Source organism: Erinaceus europaeus, chromosome 2 (assembly GCF_950295315.1).
Source record: "Erinaceus europaeus chromosome 2, mEriEur2.1, whole genome shotgun sequence".
In the NCBI taxonomy this organism is placed as follows: domain Eukaryota; kingdom Metazoa; phylum Chordata; class Mammalia; order Eulipotyphla; family Erinaceidae; genus Erinaceus; species Erinaceus europaeus.
Window position 1 is genome coordinate 46,230,069 of NC_080163.1, and position 25,665 is coordinate 46,255,733.

Below are 25,665 nucleotides of genomic sequence, written 5' to 3' on the forward strand. Positions count from 1 at the left end.
GGCTTAAAAGCCTCTTTCATTCTTTTTCTTCCCTGTAGGCTATGGGAGCCTGAGGGCTTTTAAACCATAAGTAAACTTCTTAGCTTAATCCCTTACTCCTGACCAAGAGATAAAGTAGGGTGTGGCAGAGATAATCCAGTGGTTATGCTAAGAGACTCTCACACCCCAAGGATCCAAAGTTTCAGGTCAATTCAGGTTCTCTGCCAAGTGGGGCAGCACTGCTGGGCCCTGTGAGTTTCTAATGAAGTCCTGTATATAGTCTGTAGTTTCTAAGGAAATTCACCATATTCTCATCAGGAGAACAACATGGAAAGGCTCCCACCACAGCCCAACTGCTAGGCCACCAAAGTGTAGATTTTATCCTGAGTTTCCTCGTTCATTCTCTGTTTCCTGGTGTCAGCACAGGGCCTTCCCTCTGCTGCTCCAGACTCTCAGGGGAGTAGCAATGGAGGCTCACAATAGCATTTGGTGACTCTTAGGGGAGTCCTCTCCTCCCTTCAGCCATCTTTTTGTTGGTAAAACAGACTGGAGGTGGTGCCTCAACTGGTAAACTGTGGGACTATTACCAGCCACTTAATCTCTCTGGAGGCTCCTCTCTGTTCAGGAGCCACATGTATTTGCACTCACTGGTGATTTGGTGGGTTCCTGAAGTCGTTCTTGTCCTGACTTTTGTGGTACAAGATGATCTCCTTTGGTATTCCTAGTTGACCCAGGAGAGGAGAGAAACACAGGTCAAGAGTCCAATGCTTTATCCACTACACCTCCTCTACTTTTTCTAATAAGTGAAATAATTCAATGTAACTTATACTGTCTCTCTAAAAAGAAAGCAACTTCCATTCAAACTAATATCTTACAGAATTTAAATACTTGAGACAATATTTTATCTCAATTTGAGAAGAAAATATATTCTTTAGTCAAATCTAAATTATATATTTCAATTCCTCATTCAAGTTATGAAACTCCTATACATGTGAATATGTGCCATGACATAAATATGTTACTACTGACAAGCTATTAGTTAAGATGAGACTTTGCTTTCTAGTGCTGTGTATTCAATATTTTTGCCTTTATTAACCATAAAATTTCCTTTCGCAATTTACTCACAGCTGATTTTATTTGTGCTGGTTTCACTGTAAATTTTGTGAATAATTCTGGGTTCAAGCCCCTGGTCCCCTTCTTCAGGGGAAAAGCTTCACAGGGGAAAAGCTTCACAAAAGGTAAAGTAGGGCTGCAGGTATCTGTCTCTCTTTCCTTCTTTAGCTCCCCTATCTTCTCAATTTCTCTCTTTCTCCAATAATAAATAAAAAAGTTAAAATGGAACTGATATTAACTACAATATATTTGTCAAATAAGTGAACTATAACCGCTCTTTTGTCAAAAATGATTGCCAAGCATCAGTGACTGTAGGGAATATTTAAGGTTCTGTATTCTCACACATTTACCCTTCTCTCCTTAAAATATCATTCTTTGTGGAAAATACTGATTTTTATATTATCATTCTAATTACATGGTTTTAGCTGGTTGGTTTTCAATAAGTCCATCTCAGTAGTTCCAGAGAATGTACAATAAATGCCCCCCAACCTAAGCTGATGTGCCAAAACTATTCCCTAGGAAGTGGATCTTTGATTTAATTTACTTTATTACATTTTTTCAGAGCACTGCTCAGCTCTGGATTATGATGGTGCAGGAAACTGAAACTAGGACTTTAGAGCCGGAGGTATGGAAGTCCTCTGTATAGACATTATGCTATCATCCATGCCCTTTATTACATTACACCCTTGTTTGTAGGAAAAAAACACACCAAATTCTGAGTTTATACTGGTTTTCTATTCAAATGACCATTTACTTTCCACTTTACTTTGCACATATCAAATTTATGAAAAAAAATTACAAAGTGCTATGTAGCTAAGAAACTAAGAGGAAATCACTCTTTTCCTTCCAGGCATTACAAATACATGAAAAGTTCCAGTAGTATCGACTGATTCTAAAAATAATAATTTCTTTCAAGGCAGTAATAAATTACTATTTTTTCTAAGGGCACGATTCTTTTTCACTATTTTACCTCCAGAAGCTAGAAAAATCTATTCTCAGGGAAAGATTTGTTTGACGAATAAATGAATTTATCTAAAGTCAGGTTTTATGTACTGCGCTTGTATCTTTATAAGTATCATGCATGTAAAAATAAGTATACATTACCTTCACTTTCACAACTATATGCTAGCTAAGTAAACAACAAGAAATATACATTAAGAGGGAACACTATAACATGCTACTGTCCCAAAGGCATTCAATTTCATGAAAGCTGCCTGAAATTGTAAAGCTGACCGCTTGGTGGCGCTGCAGGATAAGAGTGAAAAAAAAACCGGCAGCCTCCATAAAACCTGAGCCATTTCTGGAAAATAACAAAGGAAACATTTTCTACAACTGGGGCTAGGTTTCAGAGAGGCAGCTATCCCTATGCCAATATTCAGATGAATAAATGTAAGATTATTGAACAAGACGGGTCCATTGGCTGAGAAGTAATTATTTTGTGATTAAATATTGTATCTTTTGGACTGGGAGAACAATGGAGACCCTGCTACCAGAAACCTGGCTACCCAAAGCGCCACAAAAAAGGCAAGTTACTGCCATTGTTATTCTATTATTATTGTGGGAGGTGGGCTGCACGACCATTAAGTATTCTGTTCTAGAGGAGAGGGAAAGCAGCTTTTTTGTGGCCAATCTAGCAAAAGATCTGGGGCTGGGACTAGGGGAGCTCACAGCACGGGGCGCCCAGATTGTCTCCAAAGGGAATAAACAGCATTTTCAGCTCCAGCAGAAGAGTGGGAATTTGCTACTAAAAGAAAGACTGGACCGGGAGGAGTTGTGCGGTGACACAGATCCCTGTATACTGCATTTCCAGGTGTTACTGAAAAGTCCAGTACAGTTTATTCAGGGTGAGCTACAGCTCCAAGACATAAATGACCATGGCCCAGAATTTATGGAAAATGAAATCATCCTGAAGATTTCAGAAAGTAGTCTTCCGGGGACTGCATTTCCTTTGAAAATAGCTCAAGATTTAGACGTGGGCAACAACACAATTCAGAACTACACCATTAGCACCAACTCCCATTTCCACCTTTTCACTCGCAGTCACAATGGCGGCAGGAAATACCCTGAGCTGGTGCTGAACAGAGCACTGGACCGGGAGGAGGAGCCAGAGCTCAGACTAACCCTCACTGCACTAGATGGTGGATCACCACCAAGAATTGGGACGTGCCAGGTTCTTATTACGGTCCTGGACATAAATGACAACGCACCTGAATTTGTTCAGATGCTTTATGAGGTGCAAGTCCCAGAGAATAGCCCTATAGGCTCCTCTATCTTAACTGTCTCCGCTAGAGACTTAGATGCTGGGACATATGGAGAGCTCGCCTACTCATTTTTTCAATTGTCAAATCAAGTTATTCAGGCTTTTGAGCTAGATGCATTCACGGGAGAAATTCGCCTGAAAAAAAAATTAGATTTTGAGGAAATCCGAGCATACCACATGGAAATAGAGGCCTTAGACGGTGGGGGACTTTCAGGAAAATGCACGGTAGCCATAAAAGTCACAGACGTAAATGACAATGCCCCCCAACTGACAATGTCTTCACTCATCAATGCTATCCCAGAAAATTCCCCGGATACGGTGGTCGCTATTTTTGGAATTTCAGATCCAGACTCCGGGGACAATGGCAAAATAATGTGTTCTATCCAAGGCAATCTCCCATTCCTTCTGAAACGTACCGTAGAGAATTTCTACACGTTAGTCACGGAGGGACCTCTGGACAGAGAGAAGCAGGCTGAGTACACCATCGTGATCACGGTGAGCGACCTGGGCAGCCCGCGGCTGCAGAGCCAGCACCAGGTGACTGTGCGCGTGTCCGACGTGAACGACAACGCCCCCGCCTTCAGCCAGCGCGCCTACACCCTGCGCGTGCGCGAGAACAACAGCCCCGGGCTGGCGCTGGGCAGCGTGCGCGCCTGGGACGCGGACGAGGGCGCCAACGCGCAGCTCAGCTACTCGCTGCTGTCATCGCCTTCGGCCTCGCCATCGCCCTCGCCCTCGGCCCCGGCCCCGGCCCCGGCCTCGGCCCCGGCCTCGTCCGGCCGCCCGCAGCAGCCGGCCCCGGGCGCGCTGGTGTCCATCGACGCCGACAGCGGGCAGCTGTTCGCGCTGCGCGCCCTGGACTTCGAGGCGCTGCAGGCCTTCGAGTTCCTGGTGGGCGCCACGGACCGCGGGTCGCCGGCGCTGAGCAGCCAGGCGCGGGTGCGCGTGCTGGTGCTGGACGCCAACGACAACGCGCCCTTCGTGCTGCACCCGCTGCAGAACGGCTCCACGCCCTGCACCGAGCTGCTGCCGCGCGCGGCCGGCGCGGGCTACCTGGTGAGCAAGGTGGTGGCGGTGGACGGCGACGCGGGCCAGAACGCCTGGCTGTCGTTCCAGCTGCTCAAGGCCACGGAGCCCGGGCTGTTCGGCGTGTGGGCGCACAGCGGCGAGGTGCGCACGGCGCGGGCGCTGAGCGAGCGCGACGCGCCGCGACACCGGCTGGTGGTGCTGGTGCGGGACAATGGCGACCCGCCGCTGTCGGCCAGCGTCACGCTGCACGTGCTGCTGGTCGATGGCTTCTCGCAGCCCTACCTGCCGCTGCCCGCCGCGCCCGACGCCGCCGCCGCCGCCGCCGCGGGTGCCGCCGCCGCCGGAGCGCGGCCCGAGCGCCTGACCGTCTACCTGGTGGTGGCCTTGGCCGCAGTGTCGTCGCTCTTCCTGTGCTCGCTGCTGGCCTTCGTGGCCGCGCGCCTGTGCCGGCGGGCCGGGCAGGCTGAGGCGGTGGCGGCGGGGGCGCTGGCGGGGCCCGAGGGACACTTTCCGGGACACCTGCTGGACGCGGGCGGCGCGGGGACCCTGTCGCACAGCTACCAGTATGAGGTGTGTCTCGCGGGGGGCACAGGGACTAATGAGTTTAAATGTCTGAAGCCCATTCTCCCTAACTTCGTGGATGTAGCAGTTACTAAGGACACTGATGAAAACTCTCAGTTTGGACATCAGTTTGTGTTCAATTAAGGTGTAGGCAGTATATACATTTACTAATGTTAATCCTCAATCTGTCCATTCATATGAAGCTTATACTTTGCCCTCTTTCATAATTATTGTATTTATAGTTATGCTAACTTTTTACAATGCTTTACATTGTGAATGTCTAGGACTTTTTCTTTTTTTTCCCCTCCTTTCAGTTTAAGTCCACCACATTTTGCATGTTTTCATCATGACAGATAAATAGTTTTTCTCAGGTTTTGCGGGGCGGGTGAGTTTTCTGGAAGTCACAAATACTTTCAATTTTCTGAAACTTGTTCAATGATATCTTGTTATTACTAAAAAGAATTGTTTATTATTAGTAGTAGTCATTGCATGAGTATTAACCATAATCTCTGATGATTTTCAGTCTTCAAATATTACATTGATGCAAAATGGTTTTCTTTTTTTTTATTTAAGAAAGGATTAATGAACAAAACCATAGGGTAGGAGGGGTACAACTCCACACAATTCCCACCACCCAATATCCATATCCCATCCCTTCCCCTGATAGCTTTCCCACTCTCTATCCCTCTGGGAGCATGGACCCAGGGTCATTGTGGGTTGTAGAAGGTGGAAGGTCTGGCTTCTGTAACTGCTTCCCAGCTGAACATGAGCGTTGACTGGTCCATCCATACTCCCAGTCTGCCCCTCTCTTTCCCTGGTAGGGTGGGTCTCTGGGGAAGCTGAGCTCCAGGACACATTGGTGGGGTCTTCAGTCCAGGGAAGCCTGACCAGCATCCTGATGACATCTGGAACCTGGTGACTGAAAAGAGAGTTAACATACAAAGCCAAACAAATTGTTGAGCAATCATGGACCCAAAGCTTGGAATAGTGGAGAGGAAGTGTTAGGGGGGTACTCACTGCAAACTCTAGTGTACTTCTGCTTTCAGGTATATATTTTGCAGTAGTTTACGGATACGTGTGAACATATGCTCTCTCTCACAGAAACTGGTGTATGTCTAGGTTTTGGGACTTTGTTAGAAAGTGAATAAGATGGAATTAGAGTATACTATGAAAGGAAAGGTCTCACCCGAGTAATGAAGCTGAAAGGTTGTCATTCCAAACGTGAAGTCTCTGGACACAGTCTGAAGTGAAGCATGTTGAGGTGGCAATCGTTGCGTTGGTGCAAAAATGGTTTTCTGATTCTGTAAGTTATCAGATTTTTTTTGTAGTGCTCTCCAGAAAATCCTTGTATTTCTTCAAACAAACATATTTTATCTGAATTTTTTCTGAGTAATTTCTTTTAAAATTAATATACAATTTAAAATAGCTATTATTATTTTTTCTTTCTTTTTTTCTTTTTTATTTATTTAAGAAAGGAGACATTGGGAGTCGGGTGGTAGCCCAATGGGTTAAGCACACGTGTCGCAATGTGAAAGGACCTGCGTAGGGGTCCCGGTTCTAGCCCCCCCCAATTGCAGTGGAGTCACTTCACAGGTGGTGAAGTAGGTCTGCAGGTGTCTATCTTTCTCTCCCCCTCTCTGTCTACCCCTCCTTTCTCCATTTCTCTCTGTCCTATCCAATAATGACATCAACAACGATAAAAACAACAAAGGCAACAAAAAGGAAATAAATAAATAAACATTTAATTTTTTTTAAAAAAGGAGACATTAACAAAATTATAGGATGAGGGGTACAACTCCATAGAATTCCCGTCACCCAATCTCCATATCCCATCCCCTCCCCAATAGCTTTCCCATTCTCTATTCCTCTGGAAGCATGGACCCAGGGTCCTTTTGGGTTGCAGAAGGTGGGAGGTCTGGCTTCTGTAATTGCTCTCCCACTGAACATGGGCATTGACTGGTCCATCCATACTCCCAGTCTGCCTCTCTCTCTCCCTAGTAGGGTGGGTCTCTGGGGAAGTGGAGCTCCAGGACACATTGGTGGGGTCTTCAGTCCAGGGAAGCCTGGCCAGCATCCTGATGGCATCTGAAACCTGGTGGCTGAAAAGAGAGTTAACATACAAAGCCAAACAAATTGTTGAAGAATCATAGACCCAAAGGTTGGAATAATGGAGATGAAGTGTTGGGGGGTACTCACTGCAAACTCTAGTGTACTACTGCTTTCAGGTATATATTTGCCCTAGTTTATGGATACGTGTGAACATATGCTCTATCTCCTGGAACCTGGTCTATATCTAGGTTTTGGGACTTTTTTAGGAAGTGAACCACCAAGGATGGAATTAGAGAATACTATGAAAGGAAAGGTCTCACCCGAGTGATGAAGCTGAAGGGTTGTCATTCCACACCTGAAGTCTCTGGACACAGTCTGAAGTGAAGCATGCTGGGGTGGCACTCGCTGCGTTGATTAGGTTGCAATCAGCGGATGCAATATTATTTGGATAAGAATTGGGAGAAGCATACTGGCAAGTGGGCCCTACCCTAGGGTCCCAGGACTGGGGAAACTTTTGGCTTTATAGTGGAAATGTGAGGTTCCTGCTGTTTTAGGGTTCAAGAAGACAATGGGTGGTAGCACAGCGGGTTAAGCACACATGGCGCAAAACGAAAGGACAGGCATGAGCCCCTGGCTCCCCACCTGCAGGGGAGTCGCTTCACAGGCGGTGAAGCAGGTCTGCAGGTGTCTATCTTTCTCTCCCCCTCTCTATCTTCCTCTCCTCTCTCCATTTCTCTCTGTCCTGTCCAACAATGACAACATTAACAACAATGACAACTACTACAACAATTAAAAAACAAGGGCAACGAAAAGGAAATTTAAAAAAAGAATAGTGAAGCTTTCAAGGTAGGGGACAGGATACGGAATTCTGTTGGTGGGAATTGTGTGGAATTGTACCCCTCTTATCCTATGGTCTTGTCAATATTTCCATTTTATAGAGAAATGAAGGCAAATTGACAAATATTCTACATTTCAGAAATAATTCACATCAAAATATTGTTTTTTAAAGATAGGGAGATAAAGAGAGAGAAAGAGAAAGAACAACACTGAAATTTCCTTCAATATGATGTGAGCCAAGCCTTTAGACTACTTTAGTAGGATTACACATATGGCAAATCAGCATACTATTAACATATTCTAAAGATATTTCTATAATTGTATGTAGTAGATGAAAATAACTTGAAAAATCAACCTATAGTAAATTAAAAGTCATTTGAATCATTAGAATTTGCATAAACTTAGATAAATAATCCTCCTAGGATTAGAGAGCAATATTTTGGTGCACATTTACAATGTTAGCATAAATTCATTGCCTATACAATATGAATAAATATTCTATACTTCCTTTCCTCACTTTATACCTTTTGTTATCTATAATTACCTTTTCAATATCTATAACATGGTGATGCATTTAAATGCCATAATTGTATGAGGGTAGTGTGTCTTTAACTTTTAAGTTAAAGTTATACCCGAATATATATATATATATATATATATATTTACTTCAGGATTGTAACTGGGGCTCAGTGCCAGCACTATGAATCCACTGCTCCTGAAGCTATTTTTCCTATTTCATTGCCCTTATTGTGGTTGTTATTGCTGTTATACCTGTTCTTGTTGTTGGATAGGACAGAGATATGGGGAAGACAGGAGGAGAGAAAGACACCTGCAGACCTGCTTCATGGCTTGTGAAGTGACCTGTTCCTTATAGGTGGGGAGCTGGGGGCTCCAACTGGGATCCTTTCTCTGGTGCTTGCACTTTGTGTCATGTGTGCTTAACCTGTTGCGCTACCGCCCAACCCTCCCCTGCTATATTTTTTCACTTTATTCAAGTGTGATTATTCAGGGACATAAACCTTTAAAACTATTTTTTATGCTAAGATCCTTTTTCTCAAAATTTAATGTTTAGATATAGATTTACTACTACTACCACTACTTCATTTTTGCTATCATCACTGTGACTTCACAGCTTTTGGCCAAAGTTTTCAGGTAGAAACAGAGACCATGGCACTGAAACTTCTTCCTGTGCAGTGGGGGCTAGACTTGTACCTGGGTCACACATATGGCAAAGCAAGAACAGTATCTAGGTATGCTATTTTGTTGGTCTAATTTATTTCTCTCCTATGAGGCATAAATGTAGATGCATGCACACACATTTCCTCCTTTTAATAATCTATTGGCAATATAATTTTGCATATTTGACAGTACATACTGCTATTACTGAACTTCCTGATACACTATTTTTTTTTCTGATACACTATTTTGTTTCACTACCTTTAATAATTACCTATCTCTCATTACATTTCTTTGTACATATTTTAAGCCATGCTCATTGTTTTTTTAAAACTTAAAAAAACTTTATTCCTTTTTGTTGCCCTTGTTTATCATCATTGTTGTTATTGCTGTCGTTGTTGTTGGATAGGACAGAGAAAAAAATCAAGATAGGAAGGTAAGATGGGGGAAAGAAAGACACCTGCAGACCTGCTTCACTGCCTGTGAAGCGAACCTCCTGCAGGTGGGGAGCAGGGCCTAGAACCAGGATCCTGATGCAGGTGATGCGCTTTCTGACATGTGCGCTTAACCCACTACACCACCATCCAGCTCCCATCGTCATTTTTTTTTAATTTGTTTTTTGTTTCCTCCAGTGTTATTGCTGGGGCTCGGTGCCTGCACCATGAATCCACTGTTCCTGGAGGCCACTTTTTACCATTTTGTTGCTTTCACTGTTGCCCTTATTGTTGTTTTTGCCATTGATGTTGTTGTTCTTGGATAGGACAGAGAAATAGAGAGAAGAGGGGAAGACGGAGGGGGAGAGAAAGACAGACACCTGCAGACCTGCTTCACTGCTTGTTAAGCAAACCCCCACCCCCACAAGTGGGGGGCCAGGGACTCTAACCTGGATCCCTATGCCAGTCCTTGTGCTTTGTGCCACGTGTACTACCGCCCAACCCCCGTCAAATCCTGGTCAACCCTCCCATCATTGCTTTTAATCCCTTCATTGTGTTACTAAACTCACAAAGAAATCTCTCCTTTCTGTTCTGCTTTTTCTTGCATCTATCCAGATTCCTGCTCAATTATATTCTATTTTCTTTCTAGATCCATTGCACAACTGGTAGTTTGGACTTGATTTACCTATCACATTGGACATTTCTTCACTTTCCTGAATTTTCTTTCTTTTTTAAAAAATATTTTATTATTAGTATTATTATTATTTGCTTCCAGGGTTATTGCTGGGGCTTGGTGCCTGCACCACGAATCCACTGCTTCTGGAGGCTATTTTTTCCCTTTTGTTGCCCTTGTTTATCGTTGTTACTGTTATTTGTATTATGGCTGTCATTGTTACATAAGACAGAAAGAAATGGAGAGAGGGGGAGAGAAAGACAGACACCTACAGACCTACTTCACTGCTCCTTAAGCGACCCCACTGCAGGATCCTTACACGGTCCTTGCACTTTGCGCCACTAACCCACTGCGTTACTGCCCAGCCCCCCTGAATTTTCTTTCAATTTGAGGACCTTTTGTCTTCTTATTTTGTTTACTTCCTTTAATTTTTGGAAAATATTGGTATTACATTCATTAAGAACTTGGAAAAGTTTTCAAGTAAGATAAAACCCAATGTTGACTTGATTTTGTTAGTATGGAATTATAGGCCAGGTATTATTTACTGCTAGTATTTTAAAGTCATTATTTCATATGTTTTAATTGCTAGAGTTAAGATATCCAACATTCTGACCCACTTTTTTGAGATCTGCTTTTTTATCTCTAGTCTTTGCTTCTCAGTAAATGACAATATTTTCACTCAGAAATTTTTTATCATGTCTGATTGTTACAGTTGGAGAACAAGGTGCTACTGGCATCTGGTGGGTAGAGACCAGGTGTATTTTATCATCTTATATCATTATTTCTTTAAATGTAATATTCCCTTTAAATCTGTCCAATTTGGATAATTTCATTTTGTTACATAATATTTATTTATTTTGTTACATAATATTCATTTTGTTACATAATATTTATTTATATATTGTAAGTAAAATTGGTTACTTTATAGAATGCATTTATTGTTATTAGGTAGAAGAACACACAGATAGACAGACTGAAGCACCAGTCAAGTCTGGCATATGATGGTACTGTGTTTTGAACCTGGGGCTTCAGTTATGCAAGTCATGTTTTTTTTTTTTTTTGACTTATTGCTTGGGCTCAGTGCCTGCACCACGAATCCACTGCTCCTGGAGGCCACTTTTTCCCATTTTGTTGCCCTCATTGTTGTCCTTATTGTTGTTTTTGCCATTGATGTTGTCATTGTTGTTGGGTAGGACAGAGAAATTGAGAGAGGAGGGGGAGAGAAAGACAGACATCTGCAGACTTGCTTCACCTGGGACTGCAACAAGACAGGATTAGAACGACTTCAGGAACCCACCAAATCACCAGTGAGTGGAAACACATGTAGCTCGTGGACAGAGAGGAGTCTAAGGAGAGATTGAGCTGCTGGTAATAGTATGGCAGTTTACCAGTTGAGGCACTACCTCCAGTCTGTTTTACCAACAAAAAGATGGATGAAGGGAGGAGAGGACTCCCCTAAGACTCACCAAATGCAACTGTGAGTCTCCATTTCTACTGTTCTCAGAGGCTGGAGCAGCAGGGGGGATGCCCTGTGCTGACATCAGGAGACAGAGAACTAACCATGAAACTCAGGATAAGAGCTACACTTGGGTGGCCTAGCAGTGGGGCTTTATAGTGGGAGCCTTTCCACATTGTTCTTCTGATGAGAACATGGTGAGTAATTGCCTCAGAACCTACAGACTATAAAGGAGACTTGTTTAAAAACTCCCAGCAGTGCTGCTACACTTGGCAGAGAAGCTGAACTGAGCCTGGAGCTTTAGATCCTTGGGTTGTGGGGGTCTCTTTGCATAACCACTGTATTATCTATCCCCTACACCCTGCTTTATCTCTTGGTCAGGCATGAATGACTAAGCTAAAAAACCTACTAATAGGTAAAAAGCTCTTAGGCTCCCATAGCCTACAGTGAAGAAAAAGAACAAAAGCAGCTTTAAGAGCCACTGAGCTCCAACTCAGGGATTGAAATAATATTGAAATAACTGTTAATTTCTAATACTGTGAATTCTTTAAGTACCTTATTTAGACACAAGTCAATCCAGGCAAGAGTGATCAGTAACTTGAAAAATACCAAGAGAGGAACCTTATAACATACTATATAGAATGGTTAAACCTACAGGAAGAAATACTGGAAAAATGAACCAGGACAAGAGTCCAGCTAAAAGTTCCCCAAAGGTTGAACCACAAAATAGTGAGGTCAATATCCAAACACTAGTCAAGGAAATAATCACAGGAGTGAGTAAAGAGTTTGAAAGAATTGCCATCAGAAGTGCAGAAACAACAAATGAGACACTGAAAGGAAACACTAATTATCTCAAGGTTATTAGAGAGCTGAAAGCTGAACTAGCTGAGCTAAGAACACAACTAGTTGAACAAGCTAAAACAGTATCAGAACAGGGTAACAAAATAGCTGAACACCAGAAAACAGTAGAGGGGAGAGAGAATAGAATAAATGAGGCTAAAGACAGAATTAGGAAGATCGAGGATGAACTAGAGATAACTAAAAAAGAAGTAAGAGGATATGGGGAGTCCTGAGATTCCCAAACAGACATGATGGGCCTAGACCTCAAATAAATCCCTCTCTCCATTGATACAGGTCATCTCTATCAGGAAGAACAAAAAAGACCACTTTGTGGGCCCCCCATAGGACCTTGCCCTCACCTTGGATCAGCAACAGTAGAGAATGTTGAGGATGGACAACATACTCTATGCTACACCTGAGGAAGATGGGTTGATACTGGGGCAGCTTGGAATGTTCCTACTCATGACCACAGAATGCGAGCTCAGATCCATAGGGATGCAGAGACCATATAAGCTCCTAAACTGAATATGGGCCCCAGACCAAATCAAATTGATGGGGTTTACAGTCAACAATATTTATACCCCTTCCCCATATTAGGGAGTCTTCCCTGATCCAGCTTTCTGTCCCTTTTCCAGCCATGACATCAACTCCCCAGATAATAATTAGGATCCACCTGCATATCAGATTTCAGACTCAGAGAAAAAAAAAGAAACTAGTATAGCTACAGGCCCTTTGAAATATAACTAAAATATGCCTACTACCTATCTACAAAATGGAGGACCCCCCTAGCACTTCATCTGCACTATTCCAGCCTTTAGGTCCACAATTGTTAAAAATTTGTTTGGCTTTGTGACTTAACTCTCTTTTCAGCTACCAGCCTCCAGATGTTAGCATGATGCTGACCAAGACTTCCCTGGACAGAGGACCCCACCAGTGTATCCTGGAGCTCTGCTTCCCCAGAGCTCCACCCTTTTAAGGAAGGAGAGAGACAGGCTGGGAGTATGGATCAACCAGTCAATGCCCATGTTCAAGTGGGGAAGCAATTACAGAAGCCAGACCTTCCAACTTCTGCATCTCACAATGACCATACTCCCAGAAGGATAAAGAATACGAAAGCTGGGTGCCGGGTGTTAGTGCAGTGGGTTAAGCACATGTGGTGCAAGGACTGGCGTAAGGATCTCACTTTGAGCCCCAGCTCCCCACCAACAACGGAGTCGCTTCACAAGTGGTGAAGCAGTTCTGCAGGTGTCTATCTTTCTCTCCCACTCTCTGTCTTCCCCTCCTCTCTCCATTTCTCTCTGTCCTATCCAACAATGACAACATCAGTAACAACTACAACAATAAACAACAAGGTAAACAAAAGGGAATAAATAAATTTAAAAAAACAAAGAATAGGAAAGCTATCAGAGGAGGGGATGGGATATGGTGTTCTGGTGGTGGGAATTGTGTGGGGTTGTACCCCTCTTATCTTATGGTTTTGTTAATGTCTCCTTTTTTAAATAAAGAAATTTTTAAAAAGAAAAAAAGGAAGAGGGGGTTCAGGTGGTAACACAGTGGGATAAGCTCACAGGGTGTGAAACTCGAGGACAGGCTCAAGGATCCCGGTTTAAGCCCCCCAGCTCCCCACCTGCAGGGGGATTACTTCATGAGCAATGAAGCTGGTTTCCAGGTGTCTTTCTTTCTCTTCCCCTGTCTGTCTCCCCATCCTCTCTCCATTCCTCTCTATATTATACAACAACAACAACAATAATAATAATTACAAAAAAGATAAAACTACAAAGGCAACAAAAGTGAAAAAAATAGCATGCAGGAGCACCGGATTTGTGTTGCATGCAAAGAGCCCCAGCAATAACTCTGGAGGCAAAAAAAAAAGTAAGAGATTAAGAGATACTGAAAACAATAACAGAGACCTATGGTATTATTTGAAAAGAAATAATATATGCATTGTTGTCTTACCAGCGGAAGAAAGAGAGGGAGAAGAATGCATTCTTTAAAATGTATTTTTTAATTTTTTTATATTTATTTTCCCTTTTATTGCCCTTGTTGTTTTTCATTGTTCTTGTAGTTACTATTGTTGTTGTTATTGATGTCGTAATTGTTTGGATATGACACGGAGAGATGGAGAGAGGACGGGAAAGCAGAGAGGGGGAGAGAATGATAGACACCTGCAAACCTGCTTCATGCCTGTGAAGTGACTCCCCTACAGGTGGGGTGCTGTGGGCTTCAACTGGGATCTTTGGGCCAGTCCTTGGGCTTTGCTCCACATGTGCTTAACCCGCTGTGCTACTGCCTGACTTCCAGAAGAATGCATTCTACAGAACATAATAGCTGAGAACTTCTCTAGTCTGGACAACATAAAAGATATAAAGGTACAGAATCCCAGAGGATCCCAAACAGAACCCAGACTGAAAGACACATAATATTTAGAATGGAAAGGAATAAGGATAAAGAAAGGATCCTGAAAGCTGCAAAAGAAAAACAAGCGTCACCTACAGAGGAAAACCCATAAAATTAGCAGCAAACTACTCCAAACAAACACTACAGGCCAGAAGAGAATGGCAAGATATCTATTGAGTGCTCAATGAGAAAGGCTTTCAAACAAGACTACTGTATCCTGCTAGACTGCCATTCAGACTAGATGGAGGCATAAAACCTCTGCAGACAAGCAACAGTTGAAGGAATCAGCTATCACCAAGCCTGCCCTGAAAGAAGTTCTGAAAGGTCTCCTGTAAATAGTCAGACACCATAAATATGCCATATATCAGAACACTCTAAAAATCTATAAGAATGGTGTTAAAATATCTTCAATCTTTGATATCAATAAATGTCAGTGCCCTGAATTCACCTGTTAAAAGGCACAGAGTAGGAAGATGGATCAGAAAACACAACCCAACATTATGCTGTCTACAGTAAACCCACCTAACTTAACAAGACAAGCACAGACTCAAAGTGAACAGATGGAAAACTATCATACAAGCCAATGGCCCACAAAAAGGGGCAGGAACAGCTTCTCATATCTGACACGATAGACTTTAAAATAAATAAAATTTTAACAGATAAGGATTGACATTACTTAGTGCTCAGAGACTCAATCAATCAAGAGGACTTAATAAATGCTAACATCTATGCACCCAATGAGAAGCCATCTAAATACATAAAACATCTACTGAAAGAGCTACAGCATTATATTAACAGCAACACAGTCATAGTAGGGGACTTCAAAACCCCACTCTCTCAACTTGACAGATCATCCAGGCAGAAAATCAATAAAGAAATGAGGGAGCTAAGGGGGTCTGGCAGTAGCGCCCCAGGTTATGCACACATGGTGCAAAGCACAAGGACCGCACAAGGATCCCAGTTGGAGCCCTGGAATCCACAACTGCAGGGGGTCACTTCACAAGCAGTGAAGCAGGTCTGCAGGTGTCTATCTTTCTTTCCCACTGTCTGTCTTACTCTCCTCCATTTATTTTTGTCCTGTCCAACACAATGACATCAATAGCAACAATAATAATAACCACAACAATGATTAAAATCAACAAGGGCAACAGATGGGAAAGAAATAGCCTCCAAGGGCAGTGGATTTGTGGTGCAGGCACCGAGCCCCAGAAATAACCCTGGAGTCAATAAATAAATAAATAAATAAAAGAAATGAGGGAGCTAAATGAGGAGATAGATAAACTAGAACTATTGGACATTTTCAGAGTTATTCACTCCAAGAAATTGGAATACACATTCTACTCAAGTCCACATGGGTCATTCTCAAGGTTAGACCATATGTTAGGTCACAAAGACAGCATCAGCAAATTCAAGAGCATTGAAATTGTCCCAAGCATCTTCTCAGACCACAGTGGAATTAAACAATTAACAATCAACGAAAGATTAGGAATAGTCCCAAAATGTGGAAGCTCAACAGTATAGTACTTAACAGCTACTGGGTCAAAGAGGAAATAAAGGAAGAAATCAAAATATTTCAACAGTTCAATGAAAGTGAAGACACAAGCTATCAAAATATTTGGGGCAGTACTGAGAAGGAAGTTCATAGCCATACAAGCACACAATAGGAAACAAGAAAAAGCATAAACAGCCTGATTGCACATCTTAAAAACCTAGAAGTAGAAGAACAAAGGAACCCTAAAGCAACCAGAAGGACAGAAATCACTAAAGTTAGGGCAGAAATCAATAACATTTAAAATAAGAAAACCACACAAAAGATCAATGAAAGTAAATGTTGGTTCTTCGAAAAAGTGAACAATATCGACAAAACTTTAGCCAGACTCAAAAAAAGAAAAATGGAGAAGACCAAAATAAATTGGCTTGTAAATAAAAGAGGAGATATCACAACAGACAACACAGAAATTCAACATATCATGTGAGGCTTCTATGGACAACTATATACCACCAAGCTAGAGAACCTGGAAGAAATGGATGATTTCCTAGATACCTACCAATTTGCAAAACTAAGTAAAGAGGAACTAGATAACATGAACAGGCCCATCACAGCTAATGAAATTGAACCAATTATCAAAAACTTTTCCAAGAATAAAAGATACAAAGAAGTAGAAACATATTCCATGTTCATGGGCTGGAAGAATTAACATCATCAAAATGAATATACTGGGAGTTGGGCTATAGCACAGTGGGTTAAGTGCACGTGGTACAAAGTGCAAGGACCAGTATAAGGATCCCGGTTTAAGCCCCTGGCTCCTGACCTGCAGGGGAAGTCGCTTCATAGGCAGTGAAGCGGGTTTACAGGTGTCTGTCTTTTTCTGTCTCTCTCTCTCTGTCTTCATTTCTTTCTTCATTTCTGTCTTCATTTATTTCTTCATGTCTCTCTGTCTCCATTTCTCTCTGTCCTATCCAACGACATCAACAACAACAATAACTACAACTACAAAACAACAAGGGCAACAAAAGGGAAAATAAATAAATAAATAAATGAATATACTACCCAGAGCCATCTACAAATTTAATGCTATCCCCATCAAGATCCCAACCACATTTTTTAGGAGAATAGAACAAATGCTACAAATGTTTATCTGGAACCAGAAAGAACTAGAATTGCCAAAACAATCTTGAGAAGAAATAACAGATTTGGAGGCATCACACTCCCAGATCTCAAATTGTATCATAGAGCCATTGCAATCAAAATTGCTTGGTCACAAGGACTGGTGTAAGGATCTCAGTTTGAGCCCCCGGCTCCCCACCTGCAGGGGAATCACTTCACAGGCGGTGAAGCAGATCTGCAGGTGTCTATCTTTCTCTCCCCCAGTCTTCCCCTCCTCTCTCCATTTCTCTCTGTCCTATCCAAAACAACGACATCAATAAGAACAATAGTAATACTACAACAATAAAACAACCAGGACAACAAAAGGGAATAAATACTTTTAAAAACTGCTTGGTACTGGAACATGAATAGACACACTGACCAGTGGAATAGAATTCAGAATCCAGAAGTAAGACCCCACAACTATGGACATCTAATTTTTAAAAAAAACTATTTATTCCCTTATGTTGCCCTTGTTGTTTTATTGTTGTAGTTATCATGATTGTTGTTGTTGTTATTGAATAGGACAGACAAAAATGTAGAGAGGAGGGAAAGACAGAGAGGGGGAGAGAAAGACAGACACCTGCAGACCTGCTTCACTGCTTGTGAAGCGAACCCCCGCAGATGGGGAGCGGGGGACTCAAACCGGGGTCTTTATGCTAGTCCTTGCACTTTGTGCCACCTGTGATTAATGCACTGAGCTACCGCTGGACTCCCTTATGTCTTTTTTTTTTTCCTGGAACAGTGAACCACCAGCTTCTGGGGAGAATAGGCTTTGAACATGAAGCCCTGTCTGCCTACTTCAGAGTCCACTGGCAGAAGCACTACAGAGCCAGCTTGGAAGTCTGGACATCTAATCTTTGACAAAGGTGCCCATACTATTAAATGGGGAAAGCAGAGTCTCTTCAACAAATGGTGTTGGAAAAAATGGGTTGAAACATGCAGAAGAATGAAACTGAACCACTGTATTTCACCAAATACAATTTGTAAATTTACAAAAAGTAAATTCCAAGTGGATCAAGGACTTGGATGTCAGACCTGAAACTATGAAATACTTAGAGGAAAATACTGGTAGAACTCTTTTCCACATAAATTTTAAAGACATCTTCAATGAAACAAATCCAATTACAGAGAAGACTATGGCAAGTATAAACTTACTTGCCATAAAAAAAACTTCTGCACAGCAAAAGGAACTGCTACCCAAACCAAGAGACCCCTCACAGAATGGGAGAAGATCTTTACATGACATACATCAGACAAGAGGCTTATAACCATAATATATAAAGAACCTGCAAATCTCAACAACAAGAAAACAAATGAACCCATCCAAAAATGGGGAGAGGACATGGACAGAATATTTACCACAGAAGAGATTCAAAAGGCTGTGAAACACATTAAAAAATGCTCCAAGTCTTTGATTGTTAGAGAAAAGCAAATAAAGACAACAATGAGATACCACTTCACTCCTGTGAGAATGTCATATATCAGAAAGGGTAGCAGTAATAAATGCTGGAGAGGTTTGTGGGTCAAAGAAACCCTCCTGCACTGCTGGTGGGAATGTAAATTGGTCCAACCTCTGTGGCTCTGTGGAGAACTATTTGGAGAACTCTGAGAAGGCTAGAAATGGACCTACCCTATGATCCTGTAATTCCTCTCCTGGGGTATATCCTAAGGAACCCAACACATCCATCCAAAAAGATCTGTGTACACATATGTTCTCAGCAGCATAATTTGTAATAGCCAAAACCTGGAAGCAACCCAGGTGTCCAACAACAGATGAGTGGCTGAGCAAGTTGTGGTATATATACACAGTGGAATACTACTCAGTCATAAAAAATGGTGACTTCACCGTGTTCAGCCGATCTTGGATGGACTGTGAAAAATTCATGTTAAGTGAAATAGGTCAGAAATAGAAGGATGAATATGGGATGATCTCACTCTCAGGCAGAAGTTGAAAAACAAGATCCTAAGAGAAAACACAAGTAGAACCTCAACTAGAATTGGCATACTGCACCAAAATAAAAGACTATGGGGTGGGTGGGTTGGGGGGAGAATACAGGTCCAAGAAGGATGACAGAGGACCTAGTGGGGATTGTATTGTTATATGGAGCAGTGAAAAATGTTACACATTTTCAAACTATTGTATTTACTGTCAACTATAAAACATTAATCTCCCAATAAAGAAATTAAAAAAGAAGTTTCCGAATAAATGACATGTCCTCCATCAGTACTTGTTGAGTTTTTAATGGAAATTTCATTTTCTTGTATAATCTTTACTAACAATTTTAAAAGCAGGAGCTTTTTCTCTTTAACCCCCTGCTCTGGTTTAAGACAAATCAACAATTTTGTTACTTACAAACTAAGATTATGGGTAGGGAAATGATGTTAGCGGTTACCAGCAATACTGTGACTATTTGAAGCAAAAGATGAAATGGAATAACAAAAATCACTCTTTGCAGTTCTTTTAATCTGCCATCTTTATATTCTGGTTTTTAAAAATAGGAATGGTAGTCACAAAAACAAGGTGGCACTGTTGACTAAAGAGAAAAAATGCTCCCATAGAGGATATAACAGATTTCATTGTAAAGGAGAAAAGTGGTCAAACAGGAAGAGTGGGAGAAAGGAAACCATGGTTATAGCAGTTGGGGAAAATGTAGATCCCTTTCCACATCACTATTATAAACTCATATCTAAGGATTCTTTTGCTGCCATTTCTGAGAGATGCCTGAGAACAGTGCGAGTGTTTGATAAACTGGCTAAATGAAGAATGGGAGCTAGAGTGGACCATGTAGTGCAAAAAATGGCAAGTCCTATTCCTCTGTGTATTCCTGGGAATGTCTTGGGCTGCTGTGGAGCCGCTTAGATATTTTGTGATGGAGAAAAAAGAGAGAGGCACCTTTCTAAGCAACCTAGCAAATGACCTGGGGCTGGGGGTGGGAGAAGTAGCAGCTCCAGGATCTAGAATTGCTTCAGGCCAAAACACACTCCTTTTTACTACTCAGCCCGCTTAAGGGTGACTTACTTCTAAATGAGAAATTAGATAGAGAGGAACTCTGCAACTCCAAAGAGCCTTGTGTATTGCCTTTCCAGATGTTACTAGAAAAAACTTTTCAGATATTCAGTGCTGAACTATGGATAGGAGACATGAATGATAATTCTCCAATCTTTCTAGAGAAAGAGATTCCATAAAATATTAGAAAATATTAGAAAGCACTGCTCCTGGGGCAGTATTTCTCCTAGAAAGTGCACAGGATCTAGATGTTGGAAGTAACAATGTGAAAAATTATACAGTAAGCCCTAATGCCTTATTTCCATATTAATGTCCATACCAGTGGGGAGGGGAGTATTTACCCCGAATTGGTGCTGGATAGAGTGCTGGATCTAGAAGAGTTGCCAGAGCTCAGTTTCACCCTCACATCTTGGGATGGTGGCACTCCAGTCAGATCAGGGACTGCCATGGTGCATATCCAGGTGATGGACATATAAACACACTGGAATTTGTGCAGTCACTCTACAAGTTACAGTTGCCTGAGAACACAGCAGTTGACTCCCTGGTTCACACTGTGTCAGCTAGAGATTTAGATACCAGAAGTTACGGGGGAAATCTTTTGTGCTTTCTTTTATGCTAGTGAAAGAATTCTCAAAACATTTCAAATAAGCCCAACGTCGGGCAGTCTATCTTAAGGCTGAAATCAACTATGAGAACATACAAACTTACAGTTTAACAATTCAAGCAAGAGACGGTGGAGGACTCTCTGGCAAATGTATTGTGGTGGTAAATGTCATAGACATAAATGACTATCCAACAGAAATGCTTATGTTAAAACTCATTAGCCCAATCCCAGAAAACATCTCCGAGATTGTCGTGCCTATTTTTAAGATAAGAGACAGGCATTCAGGGGACAATGCAAAAATGGTGTGCTCCATCCAAGACAACCTCCCCTTTGTCTTGAAGCAATCTGTAGAAAATTACTACATAGTGGAAAAGACCTCTGGACCGAGAAGAGAGAGCCGAGTACACCATCGTGATCACGGTGAACGACCTGGGCAGCCCGCGGCTGCAGAGCCAGCACCAGGTGACTGTGCGCGTGTCCGACGTGAACGACAACGCCCCGGCCTTTAGCCAGCGCGCCTACACCCTGCGCGTGCGTGAGAACAACAGCCCCGGGCTGGCGCTGGGCAGCGTGCGCGCCTGGGACGCGGACGAGGGCGCCAGCTACTCGCTGCTGCCATCGCCCTCGCCCTCGGCCTCGGCCTCGACCGGCCGCCCGCAGCAGCCGGCCCCGGGCGCGCTGGTGTCCATCGACGCCGACAGCGGGCAGCTGTTCGCGCTGCGCGCCCTGGACTTCGAGGCGCTGCAGGCCTTCGAGTTCCTGGTGGGCGCCACGGACCGCGGGTCGCCGGCGCTGAGCAGCCAGGCGCGGGTGCGCGTGCTGGTGCTGGACGCCAACGACAACGCGCCCTTCGTGCTGCACCCGCTGCAGAACGGCTCCGCGCCCTGCACCGAGCTGCTGCCGCGCGCGGCCGGCGCGGGCTACCTGGTGAGCAAGGTGGTGGCGGTGGACGGCGACGCGGGCCAGAACGCCTGGCTGTCGTTCCAGCTGCTCAAGGCCACGGAGCCCGGGCTGTTCGGCGTGTGGGCGCACAGCGGCGAGGTGCGCACGGCGCGGGCGCTGAGCGAGCGCGACGCGCCGCGACACCGGCTGGTGGTGCTGGTGCGGGACAATGGCGACCCGCCGCTGTCGGCCAGCGTCACGCTGCACGTGCTTCTCGCAGCCCTACCTGCCGCTGCCCGCCGCGCCCGACGCAGGTGCCGCCGCCGCCGGAGCGCGGCCCGAGCGCCTGACCGTCTACCTGGTGGTGGCCTTGGCCGCAGTGTCGTCGCTCTTCCTGTGCTCGCTGCTGGCCTTCGTGGCCGCGCGCCTGTGCCGGCGGGCCGGGCGGGCTGAGGCGGTGGCGGCGGGGGCTCTGGCGGGGCCCGAGGGACACTTTCCGGGACACCTGCTGGACGCGGGCGGCGCGGGGACCCTGTCGCACAGCTACCAGTATGAGGTGTGTCTCGCGGGGGGCACCGGAACTAATGAGTTTAAATTTCTGATGCCCATTGTACCTAATAGGCAGTCCCAGAGCATAGGAAAGGAAGTAGAATAATATCCCTCAGTTGGAAATGAACTGGGTTTCTGATAAAAGATCGAAAAAATAGGGAGTTGGTGGTAGCGCAGTGGCTTAAGTGCAGGTGGTGCGCAAAGGGCAAGGACCTGCATAAGGACCCTGGTTTGAGCTCTAGGTTCCCCACCTGCAGGGGAGTTGCTTCACAAGCAGTGAAGCAGGTCTGCAGGTGTCTATCTTTCTCTCCCCCCTTTGTCTTCCCCTGCTCTCTACATTTCTCTCTGTCCTGTCCAACAACGACCACATCAATAACAACAATAACTACAACAATAAAACAACAAAGGCAACAAAAGGAAATATTAAAATTTTTTTTTAAAGATCAGAAAAATAGAAGCCTGCCTTTGTCTACAAATTATTCCTATTAAGAAACTTACTCTGTCTGTTGAGGGTTGCTTTTATGTTATTAAATTTTTTTCTAGTCAAAAGACAAAACATGCTTAAAAGAATCCAGAGTTTGCCCAGCATGAAATGCATGTATTTTGTTTTGTGTCAGTTATGCATTTGTGCCTACTAGTACAGGGCAGATATTGCTTCATATATTTACATTGGTTTTCACTACCTTCAAATGTTATTTCTACTGATTAGAGTATGCTCAGTGTTAGAAAAATAACACTTGTTATTTGTCATTTATGATTCAACCCTAAATCTTAGAAGTAACTTATAAGAGAAGTTCTTCTAAAAATGAGCAAATTGATACTAATAGAGCTTCAGTGAGATTTCAGTTTTCACTATTAAATGGCAGGGCAAGCATCTCTCCTCGATCAGTCTGATTCTGGGACTATCTATTTATGTTCGGTCTGTCATTGCATAACATCGTTGCATGTTCCTCTAAGAAGAAATATTTCTTGTTAAGGCATCTTTTGTTCTCTACTTGGAAATAATAGTATGTACATTAGTGTGTGGCTTCCTTAGCTTCCAAGATCAGAGGAGATCGGGCGTATTCAGGGTGGTATGGCCGTAGACTGTGTGGCTTTCTTTTCTTATTAACCAGTCTAGCTTTTCTGGGTTTTACTTCATAGTTTGTTTATGTTTTACTCCATTACTCATTATGCAGTTTATTACTATTAAAGCACCCGCCTAGCCAAAATCTCAAGTTAAAAAGTTTAGGGGGTTGGACGGTAGGGTTAAATGCACATGGTGCGAAGCTCAAGGACTGGCCTAGGTATCCTGGTTGGAGCACCCAGCTCCCCAACTGCAGGGGGTCCTTTCACAAGAGGTGAAGCTAGTCTGCAGGTGTCTATGTTTCTCTCCCCCCTTCCCTTCCTCTGTCCTATCAAACAACAACGACATCAATAACAACAATAATAACCACAACAACAATAAAAACAAGGGCAACAAAAGGGGGAAAATAGCCTCCAGAAGCAGAGGATTAGTGGTGCAGACACTGAGCTCCAGCAATAACCCTGGAGGCAAAAAAAGAAAGTTTAAAAAGCCATCTGTACTTTCTCCTTGTTTTTGTGAATTTATTTTACAAACAAGACTAGTGGCCCTGAATAGAAATGTTACAAAGTTTTGATTGCTTCAGTTAATCATATTTCTAACATTGCAGCAACTTCCACATAGTTGCCCCGATTTACTTTTTTAAATAATCTCTTTACTGTATGGAGAGATATCAAAAGGGAAGGAGATAGGGAAAGAAAAAGAGAAAGACCTGCAGCACTTCTTTCCCTTTGCAAGTGGGAACTGGAAGCTTGAACATTGATCCTTGACCATTGTAACGTGTGTTCCCACTGGGTGTGCCACTGTCTGCCCTCCTCCCCACCTACTTTCAAAAGCAGCTTTCCTCCTTTAATTTGAACATTTATTTTTAAAGTTTTCTATTCAATTTAGTGTAGTGAAAAACCTAAAATATTTTTTAAAATTTATTTATTGGGGAATTAACGTTTTACATTCAACAGTAAATACAATAGTTTGTACATGCATAACATTCCCCAGTTTCCCATTTAACAATACAACCCCCACTATGTCATTTATCATCCTTCATGGACCTGTATTCTCCCAACCCACCCACCCCAGAGTCTTTTACTTTGGTGCAATACGCCAATTCCATTTCAGGTTCTACTTGTGTTTTCTTTTCTGATCTTAAAACCTAAAATATTTAAGAACAGTTTTAAATGTGTAAAGTTAAAGAATAGTAAATTGTCATTAGTCTACTGAGAGATTCTGGGGAGTAATTTAAGCCTTCTTAAGCTAATCTGTAAATTATTTCTCCACATTTTTAAAAAAATTATAGTTGTATTGTCAAGTGTTTGGTAGCTCTTAAACTAATCCTACTATCGTTAATTGATAGTGGGATAGTTCCCAAGGACTAAAGAAGCCCTCACAGCAGTAAAATCTTAAGCTGTTTTCATGGTGTTATGATGAAATTCTTCATTTTTTCCAAGAAATCAGTGACATGATAAAAGGGAGGGTGGGGTTGGTAAGTAGCTTACCTGCATAGTGTGTTGCTTTACCTTGTGCCTAAACCAGGTTTAAGCCTGTCCCTCACTTCATTGAGGAAATTTTGCTGCTGTGGTCTCTATATTTCTTCTGCTCCCTCTCCATCTTTCTGTCTCTGGGGAAGGAAGGAAACAGGATGAAAAAACTTTGGGACCTTGTTGTGTCTCCTAGATGCCAATCAAGGAGGAGTTGGAGGTTGTGTATATGTGTTAAAGACTATAGTGTAAACCATTAATTCCCTAATTAAAAAAAAATTGGGGGTGGGGAAGAGTGGCACTTTAAACAGTTGAAATAATAAAGAGACATGCCAAATGTCTTATGCATGAAAAAAAATGTATGACTTATCTCAGTTGAATCTTGATGCAAATGACCATAACTTTGAAAGAGTTGGAGAAATGTGAATACGATATTCATAAATATAAATACCACTAATTAATTTCCACAATGTAATGGCTTTGTAGTTTAAGTCACTAAAAATTTGAGATGTATCACTAAGTACTTGTGTGAAATTTTAGTTTGTGATAAGAAAATATTTGAGGGCGTCAGGCAGTAGCACAGTGGGTTAAATGTAGGTGGCGCAAAGTACAAGGACCACCATAAGGATAC

The 25,665-nt window shown here is 42.9% G+C and overlaps 1 protein-coding gene and 1 pseudogene across 2 annotated transcripts in view; both read left to right on the plus strand.

The window, feature by feature from the left end:
- The first annotated feature begins 2,381 nt into the window (after positions 1 to 2,381).
- The window catches only part of LOC103108551 (protocadherin beta-17-like), a 28,069-nt gene continuing 4,785 nt past the window's right edge, over positions 2,382 to 25,665 (plus strand). Inside the window, exon 1 of one of the 2 annotated variants that reach the window (XM_060179661.1) lies at positions 2,382 to 4,991. In XM_060179661.1, the coding sequence (XP_060035644.1) occupies positions 2,567 to 4,991 (2,425 nt within the window). In that variant the 5' untranslated portion in view covers positions 2,382 to 2,566. Of the gene's footprint in view, positions 5,494 to 25,665 lie in introns of those variants that run through there. The other variant, XM_060179656.1, reaches the window with a different exon arrangement.
- LOC103108615 (protocadherin beta-7-like) lies at positions 20,219 to 22,602 on the plus strand (annotated as a pseudogene).